We start from the raw sequence: 15,062 nt of genomic DNA, 5'->3' as shown, positions 1-15,062 counted from the left end.
CTTGTATAGCTTTTTTAAAAATTAAATTAAATTAGATTAAATTTTGACTTTTAAATTATCGAGTTATGTTAATTTTAACTCTAGATTCCCATTAAATTGTACCTCAAACTAGATAAAGTTGTAATCTTAACCCGAAAGTTTAAAAAATGTTGCAAACTTAATCAACTTTTCTCTTTTCCGTTTAGGACACGTTTACTAACCAGGAAAATTATAGTATGAAACAAAATAAGACAAAATGTCTACCAATATAGCACCATTTAAAAATATTTGCATATATGGCAAATTGTCACACCCCACCCCAGATCACCCTCTTAACTTATAGAAGGGCGTGACTGCAGCAGTTATCAACCCTTAGGCTGACACTTACTGCCTAAAAACTCTTGAGGAATAACTCTGATACTAAATACAAATTATATGCAACGGGACGGCTGTAGGCTCACAATTTATTAACTTAGAAACTTAATATGTTTAGAGTATTTACAATATTAGATTTACAAGTCCCAAAACCCACAAACCCTAGTCCCTATATGAACAATAGTAACATGTGTACAATATTAACAGTAACCACCTAGCAAACGGTTACAAGTCTTTTGGTCCTTTAATGGCAGAGTAGATACTGAGCTGTCTTCAGAGAATTTGACCGCTACCTGTGGGGGGGAAAAACAAAAACATTTGAAAACGGGGTGAGCTTATGCCCAGTGAGTGACCGAGAAAACATAGTAAATTCTCATGCATAATTTCAGAAAATAGTTTTATCTGAAATATAAACTTTTGCAGCATAAATATTTTCCAAGCGTAATGTATATAAAACTGTTTTAAACATAAAACAGTAAAATCATTTCTCAAATCAAAGTACTGTATAGCTGGTAAAATAATCCCAACACCAACTACTAGTCCAGAGAGAACCCTCTTGCTCAATCTCTGACTTTATTCACCTGTGGCTACACTAAGTACCTTAACACATTAGGTACTACTGCTCAGATACCTTCTCCTTGTACTTCAGTATCTAGTTGGGTTGATGCCTTCTCCTTGTACTTCAGTATCTAGTTGGGTGGATGCCTTCTCCTTGTAGTTCGGCATCTCATTTTACCAAAACTATTTATAACCAACTTTTCTCTTTAAAGCATGTACAGTATAACACATATACAACATAGCTTTAAAGATGGTAACACATGCTGGATAAAATCAATACATATACATATGTAAATAGTTTTTCAACAATATGCATGCGTTCAAATCACAATTCAAACTTGCTTGGAAACCACTTTATAAAACTAGTAGGCATGAGAATTATTTTCGCAAACATGCTTTCTGTAAAATGTTTGTAATCAAAATAGTTTAAAAACGTTTTAGTTCGAAAACATTTTAGCCGCTCACCTCGAACTCTTAGGAACTTTTCACTCTAGTAGCTCCTCGGGTCCCTTTTTCACCCCTAGAATCCAGATTCAAATTACAACTTAGATTACTTATAGTTCCGAACCTTATTTGGAAATACTTCCTTCTACAAACTTATTCTGAATCTTACCCTAAACTTTCAGCTCAGAACTCCTCGTGGTTTTACCGGAATCTCAAAATCTTCAAGACTGGCCCAGACTGATCCGACAGTCTGACCCTTCTGCCTTCTTCTCAACCTCTAACCCAGTTCCTTTGAGTCTTTTCCTCCGGCAGCCCTACTCTGAAAACTAGACTTTCAGAGCTTTCAGATGGCTTTGGAATCACGCCAAACGCACGAGTATATTGGAAGATCTCCTCGTCCAAAGTTGACACATTCCTCTGAACCCTCACTGCCCTTTACTTTCTCTACGAAATTTATGATTTTTGTGTGATTTCAAAATGAAATCCCAACTCCATATTTATAGGCATTCAAATTGCTCGTGGGATTGACAGCACCTACTTGGCTGTATGGCCAAATGTTAATCCTCCCTTGATCAATGTAAGCTGACTTCATCTTGGTTCAATGTGTTCTTCCTAAACACATCCAACACAATTTCTTAGAGTTTAAAAATTTCTCTTAATCGGACACCTAGATTTTAATTGATGTTTGTCCTTACATCTTCAAGCTTTGTTTGTATTCAAATTAGGGTTTTTAAAAGCATAATCCACCCCAACACGTCCAAATACATCGCCCAAAAGCTTGCTCGGCCGTTCAATGCATAGGCGAGGCGTGGGCGTGATGTTTGAATCGGACAAAGCAAGGCTAACACATAGGCGCTCTCGCTCTTTCCGCTCTCGGCAGTGTCGCTCTCTCCCACTTTCTCGTTGGTCTCGCTCTCTCCAGCAATCTCGCTGGTCAGCTCTCTCCAATCTCGCTCTCTCACTTGCTCTCTCCAACTTTTCTCTCCACTCTCGCTCCCTCCAGCTTTCTCGCTGGTCTCGCTTTCTCCCATCTTCTATCCAATCTCGCTCTCTCCCATTTCCTCTCCAATCTCGCTGGTCTCGATCTCAATGATCTCGCTCTCTCCATCTTTAGTGACTGTGACAAATGTTCCCTATATATATATATATATATATATATATATTACCCGTTTACTCACCACTTAATGATATTTTTACACGGATCTTCCAGGATAATTCCAAAATAATATTTTCTATATTTTTTTCTTAATTCCTTACTCCGTACTTCACCTAATTTCTCCATACTTAGCCGAATTTTCACAAACTCAATTTCCATATTTTTCTTTTCAAATCCCCATTCCTTCTTTCACCAATCACACTAACTGTTTTCAACAACCTATTTATTATACAAATTTCATTGCAATTTTACCAATTAAAGCTCAACTTAAATTATTCAAGGAAAATATACTTAACACTTAGAAATTCCCTTCCCCTTAACTTAAGATTTAACTTTCACTTAGTTAATTTCTTTTATCACTTGCTTAAGTAAGGAAAATAGAAATCCGGGTTTCATACAAACGCTAACCAACCATCTTTTAAATTTTTTTTCAATTTTGAAATTTTTTCTTCTCTATTCCTCTCCCTCTTCTTTTTCTTTTTCTTCTTCTTCTTCTTCCCTCGTGTTCTTCATTCTTTCTTTTCTTTCTTTCCTTATTTCTTCTCATCTCTTGTTGTGTGTTCTTCATTCCTTTTTTTTCTTTCTTTTATTTGACTTCAATTTTTTTCATTGCTTACTTTTGCTTGTTAATTTTTTCTTTCTTTTTTCATTGTTAATTTTGATTTTCTATCTTTAGTCTTTTTTATTATTTACTGTTACTTTTTAACTAAAAATTATTAATTAAAAAAATTGAAAAAGCTGGGTTTTAAACCAAGGAACTCAAAGAACTATTTTTCTCAATTTCTGAAATTTGAGATTTTTTTTAGAAACGAAATGAGAAACGGGAACGTTACAAACAAACCCCTTTTTTTGTATGACTTTAAAAATATGAAATTTAACAGTAATAAACTTCTATCACTGATAGTCACTTCAATAATAGACTTAGTCTATCGGAAATAAGGTTCCTATCACTAACAAACAACGTGAATCAGTGATATAACTTATGTAGATATCATAATATTTGTGTATCAATAATATCAATTATAAGTGATATTAGTGATATAACTTAGATAGATATCAATCATACTCATGTATCAGTGATATCAAATTTAGGTACATATCAGCAATAGAAGTCTATTAGTGATAAAAGTCTATTATTGATAATTATGATAAAAGTTTCTCAATAATAGCCACTGATAGCTTTGAATGTTAATTTTTCAAATTTGATAGTCACTAATAAAAGTCTATCAGTGATAGCCACTAATATTTTCTATCACTAATAGCTTAATCTTTGATGGTTTTCTTTCACATTTAATGGCCACTTATAGAGGTTTATCAGCGATAGCTAACCTAGTGAATTTAATTAATAAAGTTGAATCTCAAACTAAAGTATAAGTGGGATGCCTAGAAGTATCACTAATAGCATGTTATTAGTGATAGAAGTTATCAAAGATAGCATGTTATTTGATGGTAAAAAATGAATGACAGAAACTTTTGATGGTAAAAAATGAATGACAGAAACTATCTCTAATAGCATGTTATGAGTGATAGAAGTTATCATCGATAACCACGATATAAGTGATATCGGTGATAGAACTTAGGTGATATCCATATATTGATGATTTTAATGATATAAAAGCGGATTCTATTTGATGAAAGTCTATCGATGATAGCCATTAATAGAAGCTATCAGTCATATCCACTAATAGAGGTGTTCAAAAAACCCGGTAACCTGACCAACCCAGACTACCTAACCCAAACCGCAAGGGTTGGGTTGGGTTGGGTTGGGTTAAAAATGTTAAAAAATATTAAATTCGGGTTGAGTCTCGGGTTATCCCATTTTAGGGTTGGGTCAACCCGACCCAACCCGAATATATATATATATAAGAGTTAAAAAAAAAGTCAAATTAAAAAAAAATAGAACGGGTGACCCAACCCGGCCCAACTCGAAAATTTTGGGTTGATTTGGGTTGGGTTGACCCTCCAAAAAAGAACTAATAGGGTTCATTATTAGCCACCCGAATTTTTGGGTTGGTCTACAAAGATCTTCCAACCCGGACTATGTACACCCCTAGCCACTAATAGAAGCTATCAGTGATATTTGTATATCAATGATATGACTTAGATATATATCAATTAAATAAATGATATTGGTGATACTGGTAATCTTAAAGGAATTGAATTCCTCAACGAAAGCAAGTGAACATGTGTGTCTTTGAAATCTGTTTTAGAAACCACCTAAACATAGTGAAAAAAAAAATAAAAACATACATGGACGACATAATAATAAGCATGCGTCCAAGGAGAAGAAAATACCTCCCGAAGCCCTTCTTTAATGTAGTCCTTCTCTTTCCGCTGCAAACTCACAAACACCAGAACTTCTTCCTGAATTCACGAATATTGAAACTTCTTCCAGAACTCACGAACGCGTAACAAGACACCACCACTCATTTTCCTTACTATTCTCCAGACAAGGATCAAGGATTGTGGGATCCTTAATTTGGTAAAGAGAGTTCCTGTGAAAGAGAGCGTTTTTGTGAGGGAGAAAAAGAATTTTTGCAGAGAGAAACTCTTGATCTCTTTCTGTGATGTGTTCGAATGAATCAACAAGAAAAAAAATTTCTCTTTTTACGTTAGAGAAGATGAAGTGGTTAGAAAGGGAGTTATAACTCCCCTCCACTACTTCACAAATAACTCCCAATGGGAGTTACATATATATATATATATATATATATATATATATATTAAATCAAATTTAATATATATATTTAAATAATATTAATTAATTAATTATCACATATTTAATTTTATTTGAATCATATTCAAATAATATTCTCTCACGTAACCTCTAGTTTCATATGAATCTTATTCTTGTTAATTTTAATCTATAGTTTTATATAAATCTCATTCATATAAATATTATTTGAATTTTATTTAAATATTGACCACTCTTATGAAGTATAATTTTGAATATTATTCAAAATTAACTCTATAATATAATGTATCAACGTACATCACAATTAATTGTATCTCATACAATTAATTCCCTTATTTAATTTCAACAATCCAAATTAATCTAAAATTAATTAATTCTGGTTTTACCCTTAGTGAGCTAGCAAGGGGACCATATGGGCCTACAAATTAGAAACTCCAATGATACGAGATTAATTAATTGAACTCTTTAATTAAATTAATCAACATTCATTAACTACAAGTCACTCCACTAAAGACTCATAGTTCCACTCATTACACTACAAATATATTTTTGTGTCCATGGATATAAGTAGTCAACAGTAAGCTGAACCTTCACAGATTGCTTGTAATTACAGTTGGATCAAATTACCTTTTTACCCTTGTAATTACATCTAACTTCTTAAGTACCATTGATCCATCTAATAAACAAATAGTTTCTAGTCCAACTACAAACTAATCATTCTCAAGTTAGTGAGAGGACGAGGCTTCGTTGTTTAAGACCCAGAATTAGCCCTTAAGGAAACAATTCATCTAGTAGTTCATCTACTTACCCCTAAAAATGGGAAGGAATGAATTTTATATTGTGTAGCTGAAGAAACTCTTAACAAAGAGAACCAATGAGCGGAAGCATATCGTTCCAAATCCTATTGTGACAGAACATCAATATTTACAATCTAACATAGAATAGTTATGCATCAAGTCTAAATTACAGCATGCTTCAAGAATAAAATACAAAGTATCGAGTAAACATACCTTTGAAGAACCTTTCTTCTTGTATTTCCTCGATTAACACCAGCAAGGCGAACAATAAGACGAACACAACACGCCTCTGGAAAAACCTCGAACACAACCGAGTAGCACTTGATCCTTGACCCTCGAACAACAACTTGACACTACCACGAGGCTACCTTGGTATTCTCGGTGTGAGAACCCAGGAGGTGTGGGCTCTTTATGGATTTGGTAGAGGGAAGGAGTAATTGAACGATTGAGTAAGTAGGAAAAGGTAGAAGTCTATTGTATAGACTTGGATACTCAATCGTTTAGCAGCGAGTAACTATCGTTTAGAAAACTAGATGCTTGATCGTTTTTTCTCTTAAAGCTATCGAATATCCTTTTCTTTATGCGCGCCCGATTATGAAAAAATGAAAATGATTTTCATTTTATCCATCAGTTATCAAAAACTGATTATAACTTCCCACTCATTCGGTTATTAAGAGAAAAACCGAAAAAAACAATTATCTCATAATTGATCTAATTATAAATAAATATAATAACTAACTTATCATATTATATTTATAACTTATAGTTTTAATATAACATCATATTAATATATAAACCACAGTTCTTTTTCTCCTTTTTGGCATTTAATATAAATCAAATTTATATTAATTTCTCCAATTAATGTATCTAATACATCAAATCAATTATATCATATATAATTGAATCAATTTAATTGTATCATATATAATCAAACTCACTCTTGTTAATTTAAACACTTCAAACTAATCCAAAAACTTATTCTCAACATGAATCCATTGAGCTACCAAGAGGACCTTATGGACCTGTAGCTTGAAGCTCCAATGGTACGTGAATAACTGACTAAACTCTTTAATCACGATATCCACCATCCGTTAACTACTAGGCACTCCACTAAAGACCGATAGCTGCACTCTTTGCACTACAAATATATTTCTGTGTCCATTGGATATAACCAATCAATAGTACGATGACCTTTCATAAATCACTCATAAGTACAGTTATGCCTGTAACACCCCAAATTTTCACTTTTTATATAATTTCAATAATTTTGTTATTGGAGGGCATTTTTGGAATTTTGGATTTGAAGTATAAGTGTGGAAATTTAAGTGTTGATGTGAAAATTATTCAATTTTGAAATTCAATTTGAAAATTAATGACAGGAATTAATTTTCTTTTGAAAAGAAAAAGAAATAAATAGTATAAAGTGGATTAAGGAAATGATTTAAGTGTAATTATACTTTTCTTTTTTTTAGTTATTATTATTATTATTATTATTATTTTTAAAATAAAAAGAAAGAACCCATCCCTATCTTCCTCACACGAGCCGCCTCCCTCACTACCCAAAAATTTCATCCGCCGCCGCCTCCCTCTCTACTCAGATCCGGACCCCACTGCCGCTAGCACTCGCACCGCGCCTCTAGTCGATCGTGCGCCAATTACCGCACCTAGCCCAGACATCCACCGCTGGTGCTCGATCAGTCGCCGTCGACGCCAGCCGAAGCTTGTGTCGCCATCGATTCCCTCCAGTTCAATTGCATCGGCCCTTGTGCGCGAACCAGGCCCAGCCTTCGGCTTCTTTAGCCATCCTTCGCCCACCGGCTGCCTCGCCTCGCCATTCAACTGAGCAGCCCAGCGCCGCATCAGAACACTACCTCCGTCCGCTGCACCTAACCAACCTTCCCATCAGTGAAGCCAGATCTGAAATGTTGTTTCTAGCCGTGCGTCGCCCTGCTCATTTTGCTGCCATCGTTCGCCGTTCGTTCACCCCCTTCATCGTGCCTCTGCTGTCAATGAGTGTTTTGGTAAGATTTTCACATTTTGGGTGAATTTCGTGGATTAAATTATTGCTCCTTTTACTTTTGGTTTCGGTTTGGTTGATACCCATCATGTTTAGGGCTAGATTGAAGTTCTGAGAGATTTCTGAGGCGTTGTCCAGCATCGTGAAAGGGAAATTTGGGCGACTTTTTAGGTAAGCCTTTTTGGGTATTTTGGATTTGGGTCTAGATTTAAATTTAGTTGTTTGGGCTAGAATTGAATTGTTGTATTCTTGTGATAGGACTGTTACCTTGAGTTGCTGTAATATTTTGGTTGCTTGATTAGCTGTGAATCTTGACATCGAAGTAAGTAATCTTACTACTGGAACCACCTTTGTATTGATAAATTTATGATTTATGTTGAGGGTTGTAAGACTAGTTACAAGGATAATTTTGATTGTTTTGAAGTTGAATGAAAGGTTTAGAAAAGATATATGAGCATGTGATAATATGTCTGAAGCATGTTAATATATGAGCATGATTTAGAATTTTATGAGATATATGAAAATGATGATTGAACATGACCCTAACTTATGAGTTAAGCGGCACTACTACTGAAATGTCTTAAAGTTAGGCAAAAGTTGGAACTTTTGTTGATGTAACGTGCATGAAAGTGATGTACTAGAATGGGTCCATTAATAGTAGATTAATTATGTATGTTGAGGTTAATTAACATGACCTTGATCAGGAGATTTTAGAGGATTCATAATCATGTGAACGTTATATGTAATATGAAGTTAGATGCAATATCTTTTCCTTTCCAGACTGTGATTGCATGAAATTGATGATGTCCAAGTGCGCTAGTACATGAAAGAGATGTACTAGGGCTGATGTGTATGAAAGTGATACATACCTAGAAGGTACTGAGGTGTACATAAGAGATGCACGCTCAGTGGGTTACGTGTATACGAAAGAGGTGTATATATAACCATGTGTACGAAAGAGGTACGCATCCTTACATTTATAGAGAGGATCTGGGGTGTACGAAAGAGGTACATACTCAGTGGGTTATGTGTATACAAAAGAGGTGTATACTTAACCAGGTGTACGAAAGAGGTACACCTTCAGTGGGTTATGTGTATATGAAAGAGGTGTATACGTAACCCTGTGTAAGAAAGAGGTACACATTAAATGGGTTATATGTATACGAAAGAGGTGTATACGTAACCATGTGTACGAAAGAGGACACATTAAGTGGGTTATGTGTATACGAAAAAGGTGTATACGTAACCATGTGTACGAAAGAGGTACATATTAAGTGGGTTATGTATATACGAAAGAGGTGTATGCATAATCATGCGTACGTAAGAGATTTTGTTTCCTTCGGGATTTACCAGAGGTTGTGGGTCCTATGGGACTTACTAGAGGTAGTGGGCATATTTAGCTACAGTAGGATAGAGATCAGCTTTTCATGTATGTATGAGTCCCAGGAGGACTAGGACAGTTTATATGTTCCACTAGGGTTGGCATCTAGAGGACATAGATGCCTAACCTGACCCCAGTAGTGGGATTACTTACTGAGTATTTTTATATTCACCCTTTCTCATGTTTATGTTTCAGGTAAGAGTAGGGACACATTGGCGAGTGACAAGCGGAATCCGTGATCGAGTCACTGAGACCAATTTTATGCTTTCGCTCATGAAATTTAAACTTCTTTTCATGTTTTTCTTAGCTTTCAGTGTTGATGTTTAAAACTTACTATTTAGAGTTGTTTCCAGAATTATTTATTATCATATACCCTACCGTTGTTTTTTTAATATTTGAAATTAAATGCATAAGCCTTTTAAATTTACCTTATTTAATTAGCATTTATTTCACCACAATAGAGTGTCGTTTTAAGTTCCATGTATGCATGCGTTTAGTAATGGCCTAACTTAAGTCCTAGGGAGTCGGGTCGTTACAGTTGGTATCAGAGCCCATGTTTTGGGTTCTATAGACTGACTTACTATGTAAGTCTAGATAGTCCCTTTGGCCCAGTAACGGATCCCTCGTCATCGCCAGGTACGTCCTACTAATGAAAGTTTCAATGCATATGTGAGAATAATGATGTAGTGTTTTAAATTCTTGATTTCTGAGAAAGACCCAGAGATAGTTAATGTACGAGTTCATGATAGGACATGGCACTTAAACCTGGAACAAGAAAGACAGTTAGAGAAGAGGTGCAGGAAGAGGGAGCTGAGAGTAGCCAGACTGTCCCGACAGCTCCAAATCCACCTATGGCTCAAGTCGATGAGAAGGTAATGGAAGCCAAACTTAGTGAAGCTGTTGCATCTTCCCTAATGGGGAAACTACAAGAGTTAATCCATAGCGCGATGGCAGGACAAACTGCCCAGACCCAGGCTCAGGAGGAACCAGTGCCACCCGAGCAGTTACAGCAGACCCGACTGCAAAATAGAGACATGCAGGGCCTGTCTTTTGAGGCTAAACATCTGAGGGATTTTAGGAAGTATGACCCTCGCTCCTTTGATGGATCGTTAGGGGACCCCACCAAAGAAGAGATGTGGTTGTCATCTATTGAGACGATATTCCGTTTTATGAGGTGTCCGGAAGAGCACAAGCTTAAATGCGCAGTTTTCATGTTGACTGGTAACGCGAAAATCTGGTGGCGTTCAGCAGAGAAGATGATTGATACCGGTGGGAAGCTTGCAACCTAGGAGCAGTTCAGGGAGCGCTTTTATGAGAAGTATTTTTCAGCTAACACCTGGTACAACAAGCAGGCAGAATTCTTGAACTTGAAACAAAGAGTTATGTCAGTGGAGGAGTATGAACAAGAATTTGATAAGCTGTCCCACTTCGCTTCTAAACTAATAGCCACCATGGCAGCGAGGACTGAGAGATTCATCTAGGGTCTGAGGAGCGGACTGTGAGGCATGGTACATGCCTTGGACCTCAAGAGGTATGTTGCGGCACTACGGGCCGTCATGAGGATTGATGCTGGCTGCTAGGTGGGAGAGGATTACAAGAGGTCGCTTGGGATTGGGACCTCTGCAGGTCAGAAAAGGAAAGCAGACCAGAAGACTTCTGAATCTTAGCAAAAGAAACCTATAACTATTAAAGAGGAAAAGCCGATCTGTAACTCATGCAGAAAGTGTCACTGGGGTCGTTACTTAGCTGGAGTAGGGGTGTGTTATCATTGTGGACAGAAAGGGCATATGGCATATGAGTGCCTTAGTAGGAGCACTACAGATGGTAGGGACCAACCTTCAGATCAAGATCAGATGGGTTCAAGGGGACAGTAGCAATGGAACAGGAACAGTGCCACAACCTGACATGAGGTGGAGAGGTCGAACGCTGTAGTGATAGATAAATTTACGTTTTAGACCTTGACACTCTAGGTTTGTTCGAGACTATGTTTGGCTGCCTTCTTTTCTATGCTTAGTTAGTATAAGAGACCATGTATGTTTCGTTATCCCTATACAAGAGTTTTTTTTTTTTTTTTTTTTTTCCAGAAATGAACTTTCGAGGACAAAAGTTCTTTAAGGGGGGAAGAATGTAACACTCCGAATTTTCACTTTTTATATAATTTCAGTAATTTTGTTATTGGAGGGCATTTTTGGAATTTTGGATTTGAAGTATAAGTGTGGGAATTTAAGTGTTGATGTGAAAATTATTCAATTTTGAAATTCAATTTGAAAAGTAATGACATGAATTAATTTTCTTTTGAAAAGGATAAAAAATAAATAGTATAAAGTGGATTAAGGAAATGATTTAAGTGTAATTATGCTTCCTTTTTTAGTTATTATTATTATTATTATTATTTTTTTTTTATTTTTAAAATAAAAATAAAGAACCCATCCCCATCTTCCTCACACGAGCCGCCTTCTTCACTATCCAAAAATTTCTTTCGCCGCCACCTCCCTCTCTACTCATATCCTGACCCCGCCGCCGCTAGCACTTGTGCCGTGCCTCCAGCCGATCGTGCGACCAGCCACCGCGCCTAGCCCAGACGTCCGCCACTGGTGCTCGATCCATCATCGTCGACGCCAACTAAAGCTTGTGCCGCCATCGATTCCCTCCAGTTCAACTGCGTCGGCCCTCGTGCGTGAACTAGGCCCAGACTTCGGCTTCTTTAGCCATCCTTTGCCCACCGTATTCCTCGCCTCACCATTAAACTGAGCAGCCCAGCGTTGTGTCAGAACACCACCTCCGTCCACTGCACCTAACCAACCTTCCCGTCTGCGAAGCCAGATCTGAAACGTTGTCTCTAGTCGCGCGTCACCCTGCTCGTTTCGCTGCCATCGTTTGCCGTTCGTTCACCCTCTTCGTCGTGCCTCTGCTGTCAGTGAGTGTTTTGGTAAGATTTTCACATTTTGGGTGAATTTTGTGGATTAAATTGTTGCTCCTTTAACTTTTGGTTTTGGTTTGGTTGATACCCATCACGTTTAGGGCTAGATTGAAGTTTTGAGAGATTTCTGAGGCGTTGTCCAACATCATGAAAGGGAAATTTCGGCGAATTTTTAGGTAAGCCTTTTTGGGTATTTTGGATTGCGGTCTAAGGATTTAAATTTAATTGTTTGGGCTGGAATTGAATGGTTGTATTCTTGTGATAGGACTGTTACCTTGAGTTGCTGTATTATTTTGGTTGCCTGATTAGCTGTGAATTTTGACATCGAAATAAGTAATCTTACTACTAGAACCGCCTTTGTGTTGATAAATTTATGATTTATGTTGAGGGTTGTAAGGCTAGTTACAAGGATAATTTTGATTGTTTTGAGGTTGAATGAAAGGTTTAGAAAAGATATATGAGCATGTGATAATATGTTTGAAGCATGTTAATGTATGGGCATGATTTAGAATTTTATGAGATATATGAAAAGGACGATTGAGCATGACCTAGCTTATGAGTTAAGCGGCACTACTACTGGAATGTCTTAAAGTTAGGCAAAAGTTGGAACTTTTGTTGATGTAAGTGCATGAAAGTGATGTACTAGAGTGGGTCTATTAATGGTAGATTAATTACGTATGTTGAGGTTAATTAACATGACCTTGATCAGGAGATTTTTGAGGATTCATAATCATGTGAACGTCATATGTAATATGATGTTAGATGCAACATCTTTTCCTTTCCAGACTATGTGATTGCATGAAATTGATGCATGTCCAAGGGCACTAGTACATGAAAGAGATGTACTAGGGCTGGTGTATATGAAAGTGATACATACCTAGAGGGTACTGGGGTTTACATAAGAGGTGCACGCTCAGTGGGTTACGTGTATACAAAAGAGGTGTATATATAACCATGTGTACGAAAGAGGTACACATCCCTACATTTATAAAGAGGATCTGGGGTGTACAAAATAGGTACATACTCAGTGGGTTATGTGTGTACGAAAGAGGTGTATACTTAACTAGGTATATGAAAGAGGTACACCTTCAGTGGGTTATGTGTATACGAAAGAGGTGTATGCATAATCATGCGTACGTAAGAGATTTTGTTTCCTTCGGGATTCACCAGAGGTTGTGGGTCCTACAGGACTTACTAGAGATAATGGGCATATTTAGCTACAGTAGGGTAAAGATCAACTTTTCATGTATGTATGAGTCCCAGGAGGACTAGGACAGTTTATATGTTCCACTAGGGTTGGCATCTAGAGGACATAGATGCCTAACCTGATCTCAGTAGTGGGGTTACTTACTGAGTATTTTTATACTCACTCTTTCTCATGTTTATGTTTCAGGTAAGAGTAGGGACGCATTGGCAAGTGACAAGCGAAATCTATGATCGAGCCACTGGTACCAGTTTTATGCTTCCGCTCATGAGATTTAAACTTCTTTTCATGTTTTTCTTAGCTTTCAGTGTTGATGTTTAAAACTTACTATTTAGAATCGCTTCCAGAATTATTTATTATCATATACCCTACCGTTGTTTTTTTAATATTTGAAATTAAATGCATAAGTCTTTTAAATTTACCTTATTTAATTAGCATTTATTTCACCACAACAGAGTGTCATTTTAAGTTCCACACATACATGTGTTTAGTAACAACCTAACTTAAGTCCTAGGGAGTCGGGTCGTTACAATGCCAATTTATTGTTTTGCCCCTGTAGTTACATCTAGCTCCTCAAGTACCAATTATTCCTCTAATGAACAATACATCATAGTCCTACTATGAGTAAACACTTCTTGAGCCAAGAGAAGGTGTGACGCCACATTGTTCAAGTCCTGGAATCGGCCTTTAACGGAGCAATTTATCTATTTACCCCTACTTCGGGGAATGAGTGAATTCCATCTTGTGTAGTTAAGTACCCAACTCTCCAATCAGACGAATCCCCAAAGTGGTAGGTTTAAGTCGGTAATTTGGCCCCTCGCACCCATGTAAATCAAAGGACCGCCCTCATAGGCAGGAGTTCCCAACTCACTCAGGATTAAGGTCATGTTACCTATGGTCATCCTAGTGAAATGAAAGTTTCTATCATGAACGACGTTATATAACGAGACTAAATATTTCGTGGTCCGGTCTTATACAAACTCCTTTGTATAGAGTATCCCCACTCGCATGTCTAATACATGAATGGTTAGGATCAGACCATTTATAACACTTTACAACATCTGTAACATCTACAAAGCAGGCCACACTCATAGCGTTACCAGGATAAGGTTTCCCTCATTTATCCATATACTATAGACCATTTAGGTTATCACTTAAAGCACGATCCACTTGTATGTCTCCACATACATGCTTAAGTTACAAGGACAACCAGGGATCTTAGTTTATTGGTTTGTGGTTAATGCAACTAAAATATCTCATATTTCATAGACTGAAGTGAATACAAGATTTCATATTATAAATCACCAAATGTTGTTCATACATATATTTACAAACTACAGGACCCTACGAGATTTAGGGCATCAACCCCAACAATCTCCCACTTGTCCTAAAGCTAGTGAGGTGTACAAGGTAGTCATATTACAAGTACAAAACAATAAACTAGGGCACTAAGGCCCAATAAAACATCTCCCACTTACCCTAGTCCAACCGTGGATGATCCTGTAAACCCATACTCTGCAGGTGACCCTCAAACAC

The 15,062-nt window shown here is 36.8% G+C and overlaps 1 protein-coding gene across 1 annotated transcript; it reads left to right on the top strand.

The window, feature by feature from the left end:
- The first annotated feature begins 7,552 nt into the window (after positions 1-7,552).
- On the top strand, positions 7,553-13,952 carry LOC150033844 (uncharacterized). The gene is made up of 2 exons (XM_090317489.1): positions 7,553-8,025; positions 8,118-13,952. The coding sequence occupies exon 2, from the start codon at positions 10,155-10,157 to the stop codon at positions 10,689-10,691; it is 537 nt and encodes a 178-aa protein (XP_090173615.1). The 5' UTR covers positions 7,553-8,025; positions 8,118-10,154; the 3' UTR covers positions 10,692-13,952.
- Positions 13,953-15,062: the final 1,110 nt, after the last annotated feature.

The sequence above is a fragment of the Benincasa hispida genome, chromosome 9 (genome assembly GCF_027475165.1).
Source record: "Benincasa hispida cultivar pf3 chromosome 9, pf3_genome.v1.1, whole genome shotgun sequence".
Taxonomy (NCBI): domain Eukaryota; kingdom Viridiplantae; phylum Streptophyta; class Magnoliopsida; order Cucurbitales; family Cucurbitaceae; genus Benincasa; species Benincasa hispida.
This window is presented reverse-complemented; position numbering and strand designations above follow the sequence as displayed.

What these genes read in the sequence shown, in the direction of transcription:
- LOC150033844 (XM_090317489.1), top strand. Translation starts at nt 10,155, where the DNA reads ATGGCACTTAAACCTGGAACAAGAAAGACAGTTAGAGAAGAGGTGCAG.